At 36.0% G+C, this 22375-nt stretch overlaps 2 protein-coding genes across 2 annotated transcripts; one reads left to right on the forward strand and one right to left on the reverse strand.

Moving 5' to 3' along the window:
* The first annotated feature begins 1236 nt into the window (after nucleotides 1–1236).
* LOC108994071 (acetylornithine deacetylase) lies at nucleotides 1237–11294 on the forward strand. Its single transcript, XM_018969160.2, has 10 exons — nucleotides 1237–1693; nucleotides 2895–3139; nucleotides 3251–3359; nucleotides 4316–4454; nucleotides 4536–4593; nucleotides 4730–4747; nucleotides 4892–5014; nucleotides 5199–5352; nucleotides 5426–5459; nucleotides 11024–11294. The coding sequence occupies exons 1-10, from the start codon at nucleotides 1364–1366 to the stop codon at nucleotides 11134–11136; spliced, it is 1323 nt and encodes a 440-aa protein (XP_018824705.1). The 5' UTR covers nucleotides 1237–1363; the 3' UTR covers nucleotides 11137–11294.
* Nucleotides 11295–12262: 968 nt separating this feature from the next.
* On the reverse strand, nucleotides 12263–16724 carry LOC108994079. The gene is made up of 9 exons (XM_018969167.2): nucleotides 16300–16724; nucleotides 15936–16087; nucleotides 15524–15619; nucleotides 15370–15432; nucleotides 14386–14454; nucleotides 14192–14294; nucleotides 14028–14099; nucleotides 12964–13052; nucleotides 12263–12655 (listed from the first exon to the last, which is right to left on the reverse strand). Exons 1-9 carry the CDS (start codon nucleotides 16607–16609, stop codon nucleotides 12509–12511), a joined length of 1101 nt encoding a protein of 366 aa, XP_018824712.1. The 5' UTR covers nucleotides 16610–16724; the 3' UTR covers nucleotides 12263–12508.
* Nucleotides 16725–22375: the final 5651 nt, after the last annotated feature.

Genomic DNA, 22375 nt, shown 5'->3' on the forward strand with positions numbered 1-22375 from the left:
TGATGGATATGGTCAAATGCATGCTCTCTAGTTCCGGCCTATCTGAGCAATGGTGGGGGGAATCAATACTTGCATCTTGTTTTATCTTGAACAGGGTACCATTTAAGGGATTTGACAAGACACCGTATGAACTCTGGAAGGGTAGAATACCCAATATTAATTTCTTTAGAGTTTAGGGTTGTCTTGCAAAGGTTAATGTTCCAAAAATTAAGAAAAGGAAATTAGGTTCCAACACAGTAGATACAGTATTCATTGGGTATGCTAGACATAGTTCTGCATATAGGTTTTTGATAATCAAATCAGAAATCCAAGGTATTGATCCCAACACCATCATGAAGTCTAGAGATGCAACATTTTTTGAAGATCTATTTCCTTTCAAAAATAAATTAGAAAATGTCTATCACAACGTGCCTCAATACCGGGTTCTCTCTTTCAAATTTGTTCTTGTTATTTTACATATTCTCTAGCTTACAAAGCATTTCAGAATATTTCCCAACACCTTCCACTATCTGTCTATACCAAGCCATATTTGTTTCCTTATTTTGTATTGCATTTGTTATTGAAAATGCGTTTCCTTCGAACATTACTTTGGAGCCAAACATTCATCAGCTACACACAGCTTGATAGGCACAATTTCTTTGATAGCAAGCTGAAGCCATAATCTCTCCTCAGCTATCTCTTATTATAACCTCAATACGGCGTATTTTATTTTTTTTGCAATCCACAACAGCATCAAAATTTACTTTATAAATACCCTCTGTTGGCACTTGCCACTGTTGCTCCCCCCACAGAATTTCTTCCCCTCAACTCATGTTTCTCTATCCGAGATCCACCTTTAGCTTCTTTGAATTCCTCCAAACTTTCCAGTGCATACCCCATCACTCTGTTAGGACTTAAAAAAGCAAATAAGAATCTATTCCTTCTTAACCAAATGCCTTTCATAATAGGAGTTGTTTCCTCTTAACTGTTTTAGAATATGTCAATTTTATAAAATTAAATTTATTTTTAATTAAATTATATAATTATATTGATTGATTAAATTTATTTTCTTCTATATCACGCAAGAAGGTCATTTTATGAGATTTGTAATCTAAATTCAAATAATAAAAAGAAAAAAAATAATTGAATAATAAAATAATAATAAATGAAAGGTAACAATATCATTACCATAAGATTTAAAAAAGCCTGTAACATCATAGGGCTTTCCAAGAGTAAAGAAGAAAGGGATTTTGGGACCTTCCAATTACTTGGATTCACACCCATTGGCACAACCGTAGTTCACTGTCGAGGGGAACATATTCTCCACTCCACTCTTACATATATATATATATGCAGTTAACGCAGTCGGTTCGGTCACTTAGCCATGGCTTCCTCGTACGTTAAACAAACGATAGGTGACCTCGACAAGGACTCCTTCGTGAGCCTCCTCTCGAAGCTCATTGGCGAAGCCAAGTACGTCCAGAACAATCCCCCGGAGCTGATCCCTGAGGAGGACAGGGTGGTCAAGCATGTCTTGGACGTCCTCCTTCCCTACAGTACCACCACAGGGGGAGGACCTCTGCTTGTCAACCATGTTACCTATTATCCAAGCAGAGGCAACGTGATTGTGGAGTACCCTGGAACTGAGCCTGGGAAGATCTTGTCCTTTGTGGGATGTCACATGGACGTGGTCACTGCTAATCCTAATGATTGGGTATGGTTCTTGTGCTTAATTTCGTGTCATCTTTTCTGGGTTTTGATCGAATTGTCAATTGAATCCCGTTTCATGATCACAAATGAATCTGGGATGGTTAGTTTGATTGTTTTCTTTTTCAGTATTATATACAGGGGGGCGTTGTGAATTGGTTTGTGCGTAGGATATACTTTCCGTAAGTTATAGGATTTATATATGTACTATTTTCTATTTCTTATATTGTAACTCGTTTATGTGATTTAATTTTAGCATTTCATATTTTAAGGATTATAGAGCCGGGCTGTATGTCAGTTGACTCCGGTGATTGATATTACATCCCATCAACATAACAAATTTGTATGAAAATCAAACTCGTTATAAAAATTTCCTTTCTATGCTCATTCAGTTTGCATTGTCTTTCGTGGATTTTATAGAAATGGCTTCTGCTCCACTCTTTTACCAGATAAGGGATTTACCCATGTCAAGCTTTTGCCTAATTTGTTCTTCCTTTTTTTTTTCGCTCTCTTTGGTTTCTTCTCGCTCAGTTATCGCGAAATAAGTACAGAAGTTTTTATTCATATGAGCTGTTTTTCTTGCCTGCGGTAAACTCTTCACTTGTTAAAAGGTATTCCTAACAAGTGAAGAGTATTCCTAAATCTTTAATAGGGTTTCAATTTACCCCATAAAAGGGGAGAAAAAAAAAAAAAAAAAAAACTGAAAGACATCTGTGATTCTCAGTTTTTAGCCTCATGGGAGTACCTTTTCAATGGTTGATCTTGAATGGTGTTGGCACTTTACAATGTATGAAAGATTAGATCTTTCTTTTTTTTTTTTTTTTTCAATTTCTTTTCTAAAGACATTATTTATCTTTGTGTTCTCTGCAATGTACTTGAACTGTTTAGGATCTTTACCTTTTCTCATTGAGCTTTATCCATTATTTGTCAATCATAAGTTCAATGAGGCTTCAGCTTAGTTCTCTCTTCTATGTATGAAAAGAATCGTTCCCTTTTCTTCAGATTTGAACATATGTAATGTTTACTTTGGAGAAGATAGTAAAATCTATGCCCCTTTAATTATATACAAAAAAAAAAAAAGGATAGTACAAATCTTTATTATGGAAATAGAGGTTTTTGAATTTTGTTTTCCATGTTTAGAATGATGGATTTTTCTGTATCTGGTATAGTGATTATCTTTATGCGTCTTGTGATTCTCATTTTTATAGGAATTTGATCCTTTCTCATTGAGCATTGATGGGGATAAACTTCGAGGCCGTGGAACTACTGATTGTTTGGGGCATGTTGCCCTGGTAACCGAACTCATGAAGAGGCTAGGGGAGACAAAACCCAAACTGAAATCAACTGTAGTTGCTGTCTTTATAGCCAATGAAGAGAATTCTGCCATTTCAGGCGTTGGTGTGGATGCACTTGTGAAAGATGGACTGCTCAATAAGTTGAAGGAAGGCCCACTGTAAGTAAATGGCATTTATTGTGAATGAAAAGTAAAGCATGCCTTGAAATTTTTACATTAATGCTTATCAGAGTTTAGTTTAGTTGTTGCATTTTTCACTTTTCTGCACAGGTTTTGGATTGACACAGCAGATAAACAACCTTGCATTGGTACCGGTGGCATGATACCTTGGAAACTTAAAGTGACTGGGAAGCTTTTCCACAGTGGCTTAGCACACAAGGTATACAGACCGTTATGATTGTCTAAGGATCACTTTTGTGTAAATTTTTTTTGTCCATATGTTTCCCTAAAAGACAGTTGCTAGGATTCTTACAATTAAAGTATTTACCAAATTTAGTGGATCAGTTTGCTGGTTTTCTGAGACTGAAAATGTTGGATAAAAGCAGAATAGAATAAGGAGGAAGGAACAGTTATCTTTGTTTGCAGATGAAAATGAATTTAAGGAATTAAAATTTAGAAGTTCTTGTCTTATATACAACTTTCCACTTGAGAACTGAGCATTAGTAATGTCTAGTTAAGCAAATGACTTGGAGCAGTTTGGATAGACATGATTCAAGTTAGGCGTCCCACTATGAAAAGAGTAAGGAAAAAAAATCTCTGAGTTGAGGCAGCTAGAGAATGTTTGATTGCAAGAGCTAAGAGCAGCTAGGAGCAACTAGGGTCGTCAATGGAGTGCATGTGATACCCCATATGATAAGTGATGGTAGGTGGTATATGGGATCCGACATTACTGGATAGGCCCGACGAGGATGTTGAGAATTTAAGGAAGGAAGATTGTCATACCCCATATGATAAATGATGGTAAGTGGTGTATGAGATCTCACATTGCTTGGGAAGAAGAAGTTCTTGATTCTTATAATGTTCCAATGGGGCTCTAATTTTATCATTGACTAGTCTTTTTGGAGTATAGGCCATGTGGTTTAAGTCTTCTATTGGGGCGTTACAGTGCATGTTGCAAGCAGACTTGACATGAGTTGGGTTTTGTAAGACAATATGTAGGACTTGTAAATACATACATCTGAAGTATGACAATATGTAGCAATTTCCATTAAAGAAATCAGAACAGTGTGCCTTAAAACAGGGTAGAAAGGAAGGTGCTTGCCTAAAGAGAAATAGTGACATAACATTTCCAGTTTTTACGTGCCTAATTCATTCAGACTTTTGAACAATCTGCAGGCTATAAATCCTTTGGAGCTAGCAATGGATGCACTCAAAGAGATCCAATCTCGGTTTTATAGGGACTTTCCTCCCCATCTTCAGGAGCAGGTCTATGGATTTGCAACTCCTTCAACCATGAAACCAACCCAGTGGAGTTGTAAGTTTTTTGGCTATACTGACAAATTTTGAGGCAAAAGAAATTGCTTTAATTTTAGCAGGCTTGCCTTCTTTGTTGCAGATCCAGGAGGTGGGATCAATCAGATTCCAGCTGAGTGTACAATTTCGGGAGATGTCAGGTTTATAATCATCTTAAAACTTTTTCAATACCTTTATCAGAAATGATGTCTCATTAAGAATCTTAATTTACCTTAATCAGAAATGATGTGTCATTAATAATCTAAATCTTTCTTCCTTCTTTTCTATGGTTTTCAGGTTAACTCCCTTCTACAAGTAAGCAGCTTGCTTCCTCTTTATATCAGAAGTTGTTGCTTAGAAGCTGATTTCTTTAATCTGTAAATCTAAAGCAGCCTACTAATATAGGGACAAAAACCTAACTTACTAGCTCTAAATTTCATTTTCTAATTCACTATTCAGTGTGAAGGATGCAATGAACAAGCTAAAAGAATATGTGGATGACATTAATGACAACATGGAGAAGCTGGATTCACGTGGTCCTGTTTCAAAATATGTTCTGCCTGATGAAAACCTGCGGGGAAGGTCTGTCTCTCTCTCACCCTCTCCCTCACATGAATTTAGACTAGTAATTCGGATACTCCTGTAAAAACTTGCAGTACTGGAGTTGCGTTTTATTTGGTATTACATTTTCTCTTCTAGTTCTACTCTTTTTCTTTTTCTCATAGTAGTTAAATGGTATTTTTTTTTTTTTTTTTTTTGCCTATAGCCTTACATTAAGTTTTGATGAGGCAATGTCTGGAGTTGCATGTGATCTTAATTCACGTGGCTTCCATGTATTGTGCAAAGCAACAGAAGAGGTAGTTGGGTACGTAAAGCCTTACTCAATTACTGGAAGTTTGCCACTCATTCGTGAACTGCAGGTGAGTATCTCACTTTCTTCTATGGCTTTCTCATGTTTTCACTATATTTATCCATCCTTTCCTTTTTCTTTAGGAAGAAGGATTTGATGTGCAAACTGCAGGCTATGGTATGATACTGTTACCATTTCTTTTTCACGATCACTCTTCAAAAAATATAACTCTTCAAGAAATATAAACTATTTCCTTTTCAGGGTTGCAGTTATATTCTATGAACTAAATATAGAAGTTAATGTGAAATTTGATGAAAATTTACCAGTGTTGTTAAAAGTGCACTAAAGTGCTTTGCTTATTGCAGTCGAACACTGAGAGAGAATACTTCTTCTTGTTATTCATTGATGTTCAACAACATATACATACTACATACAAATGACAATTATACCCTCATAAGTTACACTAATTACAACTATGTACTCTTAACACTCCCCCTCAAACTGGGGTGTATATATCATATAAACCTACGTTGGAACAAATAAACTTTAACCAACTATAACACAGTGGTTTGATAAACATATCTGCAAGTTGATCAACAGACTTCACAAAGGGTGTAGAAATGTCACCACTTAATATCTTATCTCGAATGAAGTGACAATCAATCTCAATGTGTTTAGTCCTCTCATGGAACACAAGATTAGATGTAATATGTACTGTAGCTTGATTATTACAAAATAATTGAAGAGGGATAGGAGCTGGAAACCCAATCATGAAGAAAGTGTTGCAACCACGTCAGCTCACTAGCTGTGTGAGCCATTGCTCTGTATTCAGCTTCTGCACTAGACCGAGCTACTGCTGTTTACTTCTTACTCCCATGTAACCAAGTTACCTCCCACAAAGGTATAATATCCACTAATCGATCTTCTATCTGAAGGAGATCCTGCCTAATCAGCATCTGAAAAAGCTTCAAGTCTAAGATGTCTATTTGGTCTATACAAAAATCCAAGGCCAGGAGCTTGCTTAAGATAACGAAGAATATGGATTACAGCATCCCAATGTGAGACCCTGGGCGTTTGTAGAAATTTGGCTCACTACACTCACTTCATAAGAGATAGGTGTAGTGATAGTAAGATAATTCAATTTCCCAACAAGTCTTTGATACCGACCTGGATCTCCAAACAACTCTTCTTCCTCTTTCAAGAATTTACGATTTGGGTCTATAGGAGTGTCAATAGGCCATGCACCCAACATGTCAGTTTCTTCCAGAAGGTCAAGTACATATTTTCTCTAACACAGGTTAATACATTTTTTAGATCTACCAACTTCAATTCCAAGAAAGTATCTAAGTTTGTCCAAGTATTTTGTTTGAAACTAATCATGTAAAAATTGTTTCAGCCTAATAATTCCATATGAGTCACTCCTAGTAATTACAATGTCATCCAGAGGGAGCAGTGGACACAGAGGGATTTGACGATGACGACGCGCAATGTGGACTCGTCTCAGTTGGAAGGCGAGAGGTGGTTGAAGGTGGAATAAAAAACTTTTGTTTTTACAAAAGAGGGAAGAAATAATTTTTGTATTTCTGAACGTAGCAAAAGGATAGCTAAGTTCATGTGTCTAGGGGGGAAGACAGCTTCGTGGGTGGTTAAGGGGATTGAGGAGTGTTTAGAACTTATCTGTCATGAAGGTTTCTTCAGAGAGTTAAGTATGGGTAATGGAGTTTTTATCATTCAACATCATGCTAACGCAAGGGGCAGCTTTCTACAACTCTCAGAATTCTAGAATGGAAGTAGGAAAGGATTGTTGGTGATTCCGAAGGGCGCTAATGGCATTGGATGGAAAGGCTTTCTGTAGTCCATTCAAAGTGTTACTAGGGAGTTTGGAAAAACAGTGGGAAGGCCGTTCTCGGTCAAATGTGCTTCGTATGCTGCGGTGTTGAGGTCATTGGCGGGTAGTCCGGTCGAGAACAGCTCAGCGGCAGAAGGAAAGAGTAAGGTACTTGTAGGAGACAAAGGCTGTCAGGTGACATTGGGAGAGGTGGAGGGGGTCTTGTGGGATGTCAAAGTTCAATTGAAGGGAGTTATGGAGTATGTGAGAGATCTGATGATTAAAGTGGATAAGGGGCTGGACTTAGTCATGGGTTTTGGCGGTGGGCTGAGCATGGATGAGGGAGGGCAGGGGGTAGCTCATTCGGGTTTGAAGGCCACAAGTGTGCCGGCAAAGGGCATTTCAGCGCCGTCACAGATAGGGTCATTGGACGCTGGCATCTTTGTCCATGCCAATGTCACTATGCCTCCTGAGGGAGCTGTAGGACCTCAATCACCATATGCAGATGGGGTTGGTGCAAGAGATTTTGACCACAACGTATAGTTTTTTTCTATTCAACTTCACCGAAGTCATAGGCATGCTGAAGTTTGATGCAAGAGACAGAGACTCAAATTTAGTTGTCATAGAGAAAAGTATCACAACAATTTAACTTGGAGACAGAATCCACACAGAATATGAAATATGGATGAAAAACTGAGAAATACAATCCGGAAAAGTAGAAACCCAACTTAAGAACCCAAATTCCGGATCTGTATTGGTTGGAATCAGCCTGTATTGGGTTTGAACTGGTTTGTATCAGGTCCGAACTGGCCTGTATCGGGTATGTTTTGGGTATTGCCGGTGCCGGCTTAAAAAATGACCTTAAATAGGAATAAGTTATTCTAAACGCGGATAAGTGAAGCTGGGTTTACCGTATTCTTGTTACCAATGGGTGTTATTTCAGATAGGAATAAGCTCTTACTCCAGGTTGGGGGCATAGGCAGTCAATGATTGGATAGTTGAGACCTGCAACCGAACACCCTAAGACTTCGACGTCGCCGGCAATAGACAGACCTTCCAGCAGTCGATGACGACGGGAAACTCACCGGAGTGCACAGACAACGCCGGCAAGCTCGATTGTAGTGCCTAGTACCGAAGACGATACTTGAGATCACCGGAAACACCTTGAAAAAAGTTGCCGGCCACCACGAAAAACCACACTAACTACCACAAATGACGACTGTGATACCACACTAACCACCACTAACCACTCTGCGCCACTAACCACCACTAGTTCCATCGTACAACCACCACCAACCGACTACTCAACTCTCTGATACCATGTAGTCAAACATAGAGAGAGAATACTTCTTCTTGTTATTCATTGATGTTCAACAGCACATACATACTACAATCAAATGAAAATTATACCCTCACAAGTTGCACTAATTACAACTATGTACTCTTAGCACTTATCAAAAGCGAAGCGCATTTACAAAAGTGCACTTTAAGCATGTTTTTTTGGGGTTTTTTTGTGTGAGCTTAAAGAGAAAAAAAGTGCGCCTTTTTAATTTCTTTAAAAAAAGCTATAAAATATAATTTCAAGACCCAAAAAATGATGTGAACAAATCTTCTTAAGTATTTAGATGATATTGAATGTCATTGGCATACCATAGCTCCACATAATGTCATACATGATGTATATGCTTTGAACTTGATCTAACAGTCCAAATTGGCTCTCTTGATGGAAAGGTATTTGATTGCTTATGGTAGCATAGAAGTCTATACCTACAATTCTTGAACTGTTTTGGTCATGACCCTTTAGGTATATTTTGATTCAAGCATGTACTTCAATTTGATTATGACTATCAAATAATTTTTTAATGAGTGGCTGTCAATATCATATATGTGTATTTTCGTGGGCTTTTTGGGGCAATAGGAGCTCTCTAGTATGGGTTTGAGATTTTCTTGTATATATTCAGTGTACTTGGTTACTTCTATTTATATATATATATATAATACTTATCAAAAAAATATCATATATGTGTATATCAAGAAAAGTACTAGAGAATTATATAAAGTGTTATGTTTAAAGCTTGCCCACCACATGGGTGGGGCCACCCTCATGGTGGTCATTCCATTTTTTTTTTTTAGTTTTTTCAAAGTTTGATGTATTTAAATAAAAAAGTATTATTTAAAAAAAATTATTCATTATTATTTAAAAATAAAAAAATAAAGTTGACACATGACAATCTGTGAAGCCGCCATGTGTTTTCAATTAGCATTGATGGATGAAAAATGTTAACCAAGGGTCCTCTTTCTAATTAGCTCAGTCATACAACATGTGGCTAATCCTCAAAAAAATTTTACTGGATCTTAAAACTAAGTACCCCATAGCACAAGGGTGTTAGACCTGAATTTTCTAAATCTGTGTAATTAGTTGACTACTTGATTTTCATGTTGCATTACTCTAATAAATTGAGTTTATAGGCTAGATATATTAGCATCTTGCTTTTTAAACCTTTTTTTTATTGTATTTTGTAGGTTTTTGTTATTGTACATTAAATTTAAAAACATGAACTTTACTTCAATCAAGCGTGCGCTTGCGCTTTGCACCTAGGCTCTAGAAGATGTTTGTGCATAAGTGCGCTTAGCGCTTTTAACAACACTGAATTTACCTTAATAATCTCGTGCTGTAAATGCCATTACTTTAGTGCATACTGTAGAGATAAAAACAAATTACAATATTTTCTCAAGTAAAGGATATAACTGCCATAGGCTACAGTAGTCCATAATTTCCTTTGCTCTTCTCATGCTATGCACCTCTTCTTTATCTTCTAAATTTACATCACATCATTGGACAATGGAATTTAGCCTATTTAGCCATGATCAAGGTGAGTAAATTTAGGTGGGGTGATCGCCTGGGGTGGTGCATAGTCTCTAAGGCTGTAGGAGTGGCAATATGTGACACGACCGGTAAATTCTTACGAAAATGACATGAAATTAGCGGGTTTGGGTTTGATATAAATGAGTTCGGGTCAAAATGGGTCAACCCAATAAAACATGATTAATAAACTGGTCAACTTGCATAATCTGTTTAAATTTTATTTGAATGCTACAATTACAATATGCTTATGTTTGTTATTGTTAGGATTGTAATATTGGTTTTATTAAAGGTTAATATCTAAAACTATTGACAATTTTTGTTAGTGCGTAGTCTTATTTTTTGGAGATATTAACTATAATGTGGCTACTAAAATTTCTAGATATTAATTTTTATTTGAAAGTATGTTAATCAGATCAAACAAATTATACGGGTCAGTTGAACTTGTTTGCATGAAGCGGGCCATGTAGTGTTAACCCAATTCTAATTGATTATTAAACAAGTTATGCGGGTCGTGTCATGTCACTTGTTGTTTATATAGGTTGTGTTTGGATTTTAAGATCTGGCACATTTAATTAAATGGGTTGTGTTCAAGTTAACCCATATGGTCAAATATTCATGACTTAAAATGACACGACACAAACACAATCTGCGAACAAGAATTGTCACCCAGTCTAAGGGTTTAGCAAGCAGTAATCAGATTTTTAAAATAAATAAGGATAGAAGGGAAATTAGGTGATTATGGGGATAGAGACATGATATTGGTGATTGTTAAGCCTAGTCCTTTCTAGAGTAAGGAGAAGCTTTGCTTTCTGCAGTTTGAGGGTTGCTATTTTTTGGTAGCTTTCCATATTTTGATTGAGTGTTACGATGTTAATATCGTCTTGGTGAGTCATGGTTTTTAAAATGCTAATAGATTTAATTTCCGCAGTTAGATTCCTCACATGAATCAGATCTGCACTGCATGTTTATTGATTTGAATTTCACATAACTTCGATGCGTTCAAGAAGGAAGAAGATCTGATTCATCGCATTTGCATCATATTTTCAGGTTTAATGGCCACATACCATGCCAAGAACGAGTACTGTCTTCTTTCAGATATGGGCCAAGGCTACCAAGTCTTTGTCAGCATCATCTCTCAATTAGAAGATTCTGTGAAATGATATGTACTAATGATTAAACCAAATAATGGCGCTTGACTCTGTTTTGGACAGATTAGTGATTATATGATTGTCCAAACTTGTTTACGTTATTGGCCTGCTATTGCAAAGTGAATATGCCAATATGCCTGTTTTTCTGATCTGGAGTTTTGTTCACTTAAGATTTGCTTATCCTTATAGCTCCACTCAAGGTTTATTAGTGAGACGGTAGATGGATGAACTGTAACAAAAGAATTTAGACGACTCCTCACTTGCAACTCTCTGGAGAATGACTTTCTATTTCTTCATTTGCATAATTCTTTTGACTGTTTCGAGTCCCATATCTGTCTCAGATTGAGACGTTTGGCCACTGATAGAATGTATGACAGTTCAGCAATCTCGTACGAGTTAACCTTGTCTGAAAGGTACAATTTTACTTTGAAAAAATCTACTCAACCTCCTACTATTCATACAACTTCCACACTCCACATTATTTTTAATTTTTATTATTTTTTTCTTTTATTAAATATTTATTATATAAATAATGAATAAAAAATTTAAAATAATTTAAAAAGAATAAACTCAAAAAAAAATTTAAAAAAAAATATTAAAAATTTAAAAAATTTAAAAAAGTGTGGAGTGTGGAGTGTGGAGTGTGGTGGAGGTTGTGTAGCAAAGCTCGTTTTACTTTTACCTTCCGAAACCTCTTTTATTTTTATGTTTAAATTATTTTATGTAGTTGAATAATAAGTATGATACAGTTGTCTTTTTATCATTTCTCTTTTACTTTTACCTTGAAATTTGAAGAAATATCATAACTAAAGTGGGATATGCAATATAAATAAAAAAATAACCATTGGTATTGAATTTTACTATGTTTAAGCATTTGCGTCAATAAGTGAGACACAAGTCGCAAGGGGTTAAAGAGACCGCTGGCCAACCATGATACAGAAACCTCTATTTTGGTTAACAATGCTGTAGTTCTCAAGCTATTCAACTTGATTCAAAGTATTATTTTATATAAAAGTATTAATTACCTTTTCATTACTTAATTGCTCCATTTTTCACTCTACTTATGACCTCCACACTAACGTGGCACAACAATAGTCAACAAGTAAAGTCAAAGCTGAGGCCCCGTGGCAAAGACAGGTGAGGAAAATGAAACAAACTACACAGATGATAGTTTAGGTATGCAAATCAACTTGTATAGTACTTGGCGTATGTGTGCTTTAACAACTTATACACTGTTCATATACAGAAAGCCTATTTTTCTATGCCATATACAGAGTTAGTTACCTTAAATCGAACTTGCAAACTTGTACAATTCTGCCATCTGATAGTATCACTAATTTCCTTCACACTCTGGTTATTCCTTATTGAATAGCTCCTTCATTGGTTATTCTGAGTTCTTTCCTTCTAATTTAAGCTGCTGGATTCTTTGGCGTAGTCGCCGCCGGTGGTCATGTATTTTCCAAAGGCCATGTCCCAATATAACGGCAGAATATATGCCATGGGTGATAATGGGAGCAAGAATGTTATTCGTCTGTCACATTTGCATCAAAAGAAATAGAAACCAGATATATCACTTTCAGGTTTTAGATAAAAATTAAAAGTTGAATCAAATATTATTTGAATATTATTTTTTAATATTATTAATATTTTGAGATTTGAAAAAATTAAATTGTTTATTATATTTGTGTGAGAATTTGGAAAAATTATAATGATGAGATGAGATGAAACATTTTTGCCATCCAAACGGGGCCTCATTCTCTTGAAATGAAATTATAATCTTCACAACAAAATGACCATCATGTAATGATCAAAAAATGACCATCATGTAACTAGAATTACCTGGATCCATTCAAAACCAAGGTAAAGTGCCAACAGTCCTTCCAGAAGGGGAGAATAGATCTTTCTCATTTGCCTCTTCTCATACCATGCTGCAATTATTATCCAAAATCAGATGGAGGAATTAGGATCAGACATCACGGCAGGGTAGAATTTGTATGCAGCAAAATACTTCACACTGGTATTTCACTAGCGTTTATCATTTTCAAGGTGGAAGGTTTCATTGAGATGGGAATAAGAGAAGAAATATTGATTTTTTTTTCTGCAACATCCCCAAAAAAAAAAAAAAAAATCCTCTCAGCAATTAAATGGTACATAATGCTATTCAAAGTGTAAATGAACAAGACTCAGATGGATAATGAGGATGATACTCTTAATTTTAAAGGACATGCGCTGGTGATAGAATGGTGTTATATGTATAGGAGGATTAGAGAATCAGTAGATCGTCTTTTACTCTACTCTGAGGTAGCTAGCACTTTATGGCAAACTATTTTCAGTCGCTTTGGACCAAAATGAGTGATGCCCAGATGAGTGGTACATTTATTAGTGTGCTAAAAAGTAAACTTTTTCTAGTCACCGTATGGACACCCTATGGAAACAGATCCAGGGAATATCGAGGACCTCAAGGCTTTCTTTCTCAATCCACTTTACCATTGTATGGCAGCCCACCTATGTCTTTTGATCATTAATAGAATGTATCTCACCCGTACATCCCAAAAAATATCTTATCAAAAAATGAATAAATCTCCGCAAAGACCAAGTGAGAAAGCATGGATCATGTCTGATAGGAGAAAGATCAATAAATACTGATGTAACTTTTTCAAATGAGTGAAAATGTAGGTACTAAGTTTGCAATTAACTCTATTAAAAACTAGTTCTTAATATAAAGAAATTAGTGGTTAGATTGAAGGTTGATCGTGGCTACTTCCATGAAAATAGTCAAATATACTTTACATTGCCATTCTAGCTGAAGTGGACTGACCACCAAAATCACCATCAAGATATTTTTCTAAAGAAGTGGTTTCAAAACCATGGAAAAGAAATAAGCTCATTCTCAAAATTAGTACCTGCGAAGAGCTTCTTCAGATCTTTGCGACCTGTTCGAGATTGCAAAACTGGAGCAACGACATACGTGGGGTCTGAAGAAAAAATGAGCAACTGGTCAATCTAACTTGAGGGTTTAAATTCAGGGAACATTTCGGTGATAAAATGATTTATTTGGGAATCAAACCTTTGGGAGAAGCAGCTGCATAATAAAGAGAACCTGTCAAGCAAGCTGTAATCACAGCTGCAAACGCCTGAGCAAATGGGACAAAAGGAGGTAGCACCCCGGTCTACACTCGGAAGGAACTTAAAATAATTAGTCGCAGGCAATATTTCATTATCACTACTGATGACAAGAAGGAGCATTACTTGTGTACGTACCAGAGATGCCATTCCTTGAGCATCAGTTACCAGATCAGTGCCCCTTAGAAATATATCAGCCAATGCTCCCTTTTAACTCGCACAAAAAACAAAATACATATTTAGTAATAGTGAAATAAAACAAAAACAGAAATTAAAGTATCATGATTAAACTTCTTCCTGCAGAAAAGTGATTCATTATCTGCAATAGCTTTCATCTTTCTGAGATACAATAAACTAAGGGCATGTTCAACAAAATTATCGAAAAAAAGAAAACAATAGGTAACCTAGTTAATGCCTTCCAAGATTCCAAAAGTTTCTTGCCATGCATGTATGTGCCTAGATCATATGGATAAATGTGAACTCTGCTAAATGTAGCATGTCAGGCTTCCGAATCTTGAAACTTTCAGAAGTCTAGTGGGTGGATTATAGCATCTACCATTTGAAACCTCTGGAATTCTCGCAAAGTAACAAGGTCAGCTTTGAAAGGTTTGATGAAGCAATTGTAGTATCTTATCAGAAAGTGAAAGGATCTGATCTACTCATTTATTCACCCCAATCGATCTCGTCCACTCATTTGCATAACAGGACACATCCAATAATTTTTGTTAGTGGATGTAAGCCAAACTCCAGTTAACAACTTAATATTTAACTTAGGGATTCAAAAATATTACCCCAAGAAGTTAAAACAGAATCTTGCTTGTACCCTATAGACAACTGTGACACATATCTTTCAAAGTTAAAACCTTATTCCTGGATTCTCTAAGCATTTCCTTGACTTAAAGGATTACATCTCCACAGTCTGAATATCTTCAGCATAAGGATAGGCTTATAAGAAACTCAGATAAACTAGTGCAGAAGCCTATAATGACTATGATGAGCATGATCATGAAAACAAAGAAAACAATGACAATGGTGATGATGATGTTGATCCCCAAGGCCAATTCATAGTATCTCTTAACCAAACATTAAGGATAGAAATTAACATATCTTATGAGAACAAACCTGAACAGCAGCCCTGTAGAAAAGCTCCTCTCCCACCGAGCTTGCAGCAACGATTAGTATAAACTGCAAAAGGAGGGAGGATGATTAAAACATTTCCTGTACAGAATGACATTCATAGAGTATGTCATAACCGCACAGCTATTAGAAAATCTACCTGCCAAGGTGACATTCCATAGAAGAAGTTCCATAGCTCCTCATCCTCCACATCTCTGATGGCACGAGCATGAGGTGACAACTTCACAACTTCATCCTATATCCATGCCGATTTTAAAGGTAATAATTGTGTGTCCATATGTAATAGTGATGTTTCTAATTCAAAAAAGCAAGTCTTATGTAAAACTGAGTGTAAACCTTATGACCTCGGGTAATTTATGCCAACCCCATACCCCCGCAAAAAAAAATAATAATAAAATAATACTAATAATAAAATCATAAATTTATATAGAACAAACCAAACCGAAGATGCTCTGTTCATTAAGATACAAACAATGGAATTGCTCAAGATATAGGAAGCCAGGAGGCAATATAAGAACAAATCACAAATCAACTATAAAGTCAAAACTTACATCTAGTATAAACAGAAGGGCCATGATTGGAGGAGCTGCATATCCAAGTCCTTCAAGTATGGCATCTAATGACGAATGGAAACCTCCCATAGAATCTATGCCAGTGATCGAGCATATCAACCTTCCTGCTAGAGCCATTGCGACATAGATACCTGACATAAAACCAAACCAGAATAAATGTTATGTGGGAAAAATAAAACTTTTCAGAAAAAGAAACCCAGGAACAAAAACATGGGCATTCCATTGTACTACGGATTATTATGGTTTTATGCTTACTTTGTAGCATTAACAATTTCTGAGATATAATGAACATGCAAAAACCGAGAGCAAAATGGAACGAATAAGTGAATGGAATGGAACTAACCGATTCCGTAGCTGAGTCGGACGACGGCGCCAATCTTCTCCCAGACGGGGAACTCGGCCTCGCCGAAACGCTGATCAAATGTGGTGACCTCCATGGCCGGGCCCGTGAACCTTCCTCCTCTTCGACTCTCTTCTCGCTCTATTCTCCCATCAACACCCTCGCCACTCCGCTCCGCAGAGGCCCTAACGCACCGCAGTGGAGCCCTTCCTCCGTCAAAGCACAGCTTCTTCTTCTGTCTGGTTGGAAACTCACCGAGCTTCGAGCACAACCCAGCTATTCCGGGAAACGATGTCGTTGAAGTAAACGACATCAATGGGAGCTCTACTTAGTAAAGGGACTGTTCTTCTTCTTCTTCTCCGTCTTCTTCTCGTTCATCGAACATAGCTTTGGGATGAGTTCTGAGGACTATCTGAGCTTTCACGGTGGCAATACATTTGGGTCCTCGATTCATTGGTCGTGTGCAACACAGGCCCCAGAATATCCTACTGACCTATGACAGCCGAACACGTGGAGATAATGCTGGCAACCCTTTTGCAAACTTGGAAATTCTGTAATTATCCAATCTTTGCTTCACAATTCAATAAAAAAATAATAATAATAATAAAATATAGATAAAAATAATAAATAATTATAAAATATTATAAAAATATCTAAATAACGTTATTCCAGAATTCAAAAATCAAAATCATCATTGGTACTTGTAGGCTTTATGTCACATCCTTTTAAATTGTCAATTTTGCTATATTATTATATTTTGCAATTATTGCATATTTATAACATGGACGATCGAGTAATAACTGATACAATTATATCCAGGTTTAAATGAATTTTGATATATAGCTTGGTGTATAAACATTTAGTTTGGATGGAAAAATATTACAATTCATCTAATCACATTATTATAATTTTTTAAAATTTTTACATAAAATATAATAAATAATTTAATTTTTTTAAATCTCAATTAATTTTTTTAAAATTTAAAATAATAATATTAAAAATAATATTTTAATAATATTTTATTTTATTTTTAATTTTTATCTAAAATTAATTCATCTCATCTCATCTCATGTGGAGTCTATTTTAAATATAAAAAGGTTCAGACATTGATATTTTTATGCTAATTGAAATGTTATAAGTTTCCACATCAACAATCTATTTAAGGTGTCAATAAATAAATTCATAAATTAATTTATAAGATTTAAATATATAAATAAATTTGAAATCATCAGGTATTGCGTCATCTTCATTCAATCTAAATTTAAGGACCACCCCAAAAAATGAAATGACCACTTTGACATACAAAATTATGATCTCATCTCAGGGTCTTTGTCTAGAAAGAATGAGAGATCAAAGGTGGGGCCAGCCCCTACTGCCCTTTAAATTTTCTCCCAAAAAAATACTCTCTCTTTCCAAAATTAAAAAAATTTATTTTATCTTTAAAATAGAATAAAATATTAACTCCTAAAAACTTGATCTACAACTCTTGAAAAGGTTAAAAAATCATTCTTTAGAATTTTTAAGAATAAATATAGATAGAAGTCACTATTAAGAGCATCAATTTTACATAAATGATGTGACACCATGTAGACCACACATCTTCTCAAGTGAGTATTGAGAACAATCAATTAGAAGTAGTCACGCAATGAGTATAAAGTGTGCACTGCTATAGTGACTTCTCTCTAGCATTACTCAATTTTTAAAATAAACCTTAACCACCCCCCCAAAAAAAAAAAGAAACTTTCTATATCATCAAGAAGAAATTCTAAAACTTTCTTAGTTTTAAAATAAGTACCCCTAACTATAATGAATTTCTTAGTGAAGCTAAAAAATTTAGTTTGAATCTTTAATAAAATCATAATTTTCTAACTTATGATTAAAGTCTAACTCGAAAAATCCTCTAAAAATTAAAAAAAAAATGTATTTTTTTAAAACCACCAGTCAACGTATGATTTTTTCTATTAATATATATTTTATTTCAATTGTCAACCTCTTTATTGCTCTCCTTCTTGATCATAATTTAAAATAAAAATATCGAGTTTTTTAGTTGAAGAAAGAAATTAAATCATAATTCGAAATACATAATCTAGGAGGCGGCTTCTATATCTAAGAATTTTGTCTTTATAATTTCGTAATTCACAGAATGTTCCAGCTCGAAACTGATATTTTGAAGAACAAATGCTAATTATCAGTGATATGAGGTTCAATTTTATTAGATTTTCTTTTTGGTACGTTATATATAATATATATTCAGAACAAAAGATGATGATTATTTCACAATAATTTCTAGATAAGAAGATGCTGCATATTCTTACAGCATATGGCATAATTAAAGTGGGATCGATCTACTAGTCAACAAGGACAACTAATTGAGCTATTCAACGTCGTTGAATTATGGTCACATATATATAGCCGTTACTATAAGAAAAATGATATTTTATGATAAATTATTTTTAATGAAATGATTATTTTTAATTAAAATAAATTTATTTTTATTATAAAATAATGATCACAAATATCTATTTTTTATTACGGTACTAATTTAGTGTATATTCAAGCCCGCCTGCCCGGCCTGATCATGATCATCAATCTAATTTTTCATAAAATTGAGATGAAAATAAATATTTTGTAGATATCATTTGACTTCACAAAGATTACGTGCATCACCATAATTAATGTTCTTCTATCGCACCCCATTTTTTCAGCTTGCTTGTACAGACAGAGATTACTGGGATGCATATATGGGACGATGACATATATATATGTGAGAAATATCGTGAGACAAATGTAGAACTTTGGAGTTGGGAGTGTGAGACACATGCAGGATGCTATCCTCACGTTTCGTACTAGCTAGATCTCCTCGAGCAGCTCTCTTTCTCACTCAATTGACCTCTCTTTCCGTCACTCTCACGCTGATTACAGTCACTTGGGGCGACGTGCCCTGCACTTGGCCATCGACAATAAGGATGTAAATTTAAATTGAGAAATCAAAAAATTGGTCTAGATTGGACCGAATCGGACCGATTTTATCAATATTGAACCGGTTCGGTCCGAAATCGGTTTTTAAAATGTAAAAACCGGTCGGTTCTGGTTCGGTTCCGGTTTTGAAATTTTTTAGACCGGATCGAACCGGACCGGACCGGTTGATTAAAAAAAATAAAAAATAAAATTTTTATATATAAGTTTTATACAAAATATTTTAAATATATATTAAATATTAATATAAATAAGTTTTATATATAATGTATAGTTATAAATTTATATATTAAATGTTAATTTATAATTTCATATATATACATATATATGAAATAATTTCATATTATAATTTATAAATTATTACATTAAATGTTAATGCTAATATATAAGTTTATAAATAATACTATTGTCTAATATAGACTATAGATTATAGTTATACTTATAATTAATACTAAAAGTTTTTACTAAAAGATTATAACTAATACTAATAATTATAATTAATACTAAAAGTTTTTTTTTTTTATAAACAAATTTTTAATGACAAATTGTGAAATTTACATTTTAAAAAAATTGAAAAATCGGACCGGACCGAAAGCCGGTAAAACCGGAAGTACCGGTTTAGGAGGGTAACCGGTACGTAATCGGTTTTGGAAAATACAAAACCGGTACATACCGGTTCGGTCTTAGATTTTGTCCAAAACCGAACCGGACCGGACCAGTTACACCCTTAATCGGCAGCATGGCCTGCCTCTCTGTCTCTCGCTGGCCAAGTGCCTAGTGCCAGGTTTAGCATTTTTGTCTATGGCGGCCGCCTACACCAGGACGACATACACACTACAGCCTCTTCCTCACTCTCTCGGTCGTAACGTTTTGTTACGATTGGTTGAGTTAAATATTTATCATTAAGGTGTAAGAATATATGGACGAAAAATAGCTGGTGTTTCAACAAGAAATGTCCTCTAAACTGGCCGCACGTGGTGGGAAAATAGGATTTATATCCCAATAGGAGTGTAACATGTATGCAGCCTAGCATAATTACTGTAGTAGAGATTATATCAAAACAGTCTCCAATTCAACTAGTTAGGTATTTCCTTCAATCCCCTCTCTCTCTCTCTCCCCCCAATCTCTCTTCTCAATCCAAAACTAAGATTTTCTCCCCGACAATCATAATATTACAAGACACAGGATCCAGCTTAGAAAAGAATCAAACAGCGATCGAGCATTGTTGAAAAACCCACAATTCAGCTTGTACATATTAACCAAATTGTTCCCGATGAAAGTGTTAGGATCGAGCCCAAATTTCAAGACCAAACAATGGATTTGTTGGCCTTGAGAGACGGCCGAAAGGGACGAGCAAGACTTCAACGTTGACACCACTGATAACTCGTAATCTAACCTGTTGTGATTGGTTGTGCCATCTAAGAAGAGACGAAGATGGTGTTCTAGGTCGGGCCAAGAAATCATTACAATCTTAAAATCGTTGCAAATATCCTTAATAATCGCTGCATTTGATCATTTGCGGTGATTTTTAAATCCATGCATGTTCAACGCAATAAAAGAGCCATTTTTTTTTTTATCAATTTTAGCGATTAGAAAAATCGTCGCAAAAACTTTATTTCTAACAATTTTTTCTGTCGCAACTGTTCAAAAAATTGACAGAAATGGCCTTTCCGTTTTCCATTAAAATCGCTAAGAAAAGTCAATTGTTGCGATATAGTTCGTCGCGAAAGGTTAAAAAAAGGCCGCAAATAACTCAATATTTTTTCCAGCAATTTTGAATTATCGTCGCCATTATGTATTTCCAGCAGGTAAGTTTTGCAGATCCATTAAAGTAGCAATCCAGTTCTAATTACCTCCATCACAAAGCACCTCATAACTCTAAGCCACCAACACAGACAAAAAAGACACACAATAATCTTCTTTATTACACACTCTTGCAACACAAAATAGAGGGATGAGAGAGAGACAGAGACGGTGGAGGAGAGATGACCTACCGATGAGGACAAAGAGCATGGTGGTTGTGGTTGTGGAGCAGGACTGAGGAGGCGTAGAGATGAGAGAGAGACCAGGAGGTGCTTGGCGTATTGGAGTGGTTCTTGAGAGATATAGGAGAGAGAGAAACAGAGAAAGGGCCTCGAGCTGCTGGGCTAGGAGTGGAGGAGAAAAGGGGCTCTGACAGAGGACTGTCCATGAGGTCGAGGTGTGAGTGGTGGAGAACGGCACTCCTAGTGGCTGTGATTTCCAGAGAAATTCGAGAGAGAGATAGAGAGGTGATGCCAGATTTAGGAAAAAGGAAATTTTCGACATGGGGGCTAGGAGAGAAGAAGCGGTGGCCATCGAGGTGGGGTTGTTGGCAATGGGTTATGCGCAGCAGCGTGGGTTGTGAGAGAAGAGGGATTAGGGAGACAAAGGGGGAAGAGGGGGTGGAGCGAAAAGGAGGGGAACGCGGGTAGTTTAATTTTATTAGCTTTTGACAACTAGACAGACTTGGAAGGGGGGTGCGCCTGACCAAGGCCACGTTGCATTTAATGAAGGATGGAGACGGACACACTATGACATGGGCATAGGGCTGTCAGCAGTCACCACGATCAAACATGGACGGCCTGTCACATGGCAGGGAGTTGTTAGAGGACACGACCTAAGTACAAAGCGACACCACCACGATCAGCTTGTCAAGGGATTGCCCCTACCAGGTTTATATATATTCCCTCGGGGGCAAAAGACTCTCTAAGCACTTTCATTTTATCTCTTATAAATAATAGATTAAGAATCTAGACTAACTTAGAGATCGAAGGTATCCCCCACCACCCCTAACCCTCTTTTCCAAAATTCGCAAGAACGAGTTCACCTGCCACGGCGCATCCTGTAGATCGAAGAGAGACACAAGATGCACCTCGAGCTTTAGGAGCTCGGGGACAAGGAGATGGCCAAGCGAATGGGCACGTCATCCTCCATAGACCAATTGTTCACTAGCACGTACCTACCATATAGCACGAAAGTCATGGATTCCCCCTTCTACCAAAGTTCAAGATCCCACAGATGGAAGCATACGATGGGTCCAGGGACTCAGTGGAACACTTGGAGACATTCAAATCCCACATCC

This window comes from Juglans regia, chromosome 2 (genome assembly GCF_001411555.2).
Source record: "Juglans regia cultivar Chandler chromosome 2, Walnut 2.0, whole genome shotgun sequence".
Taxonomy (NCBI): Eukaryota; Viridiplantae; Streptophyta; class Magnoliopsida; order Fagales; family Juglandaceae; genus Juglans; species Juglans regia.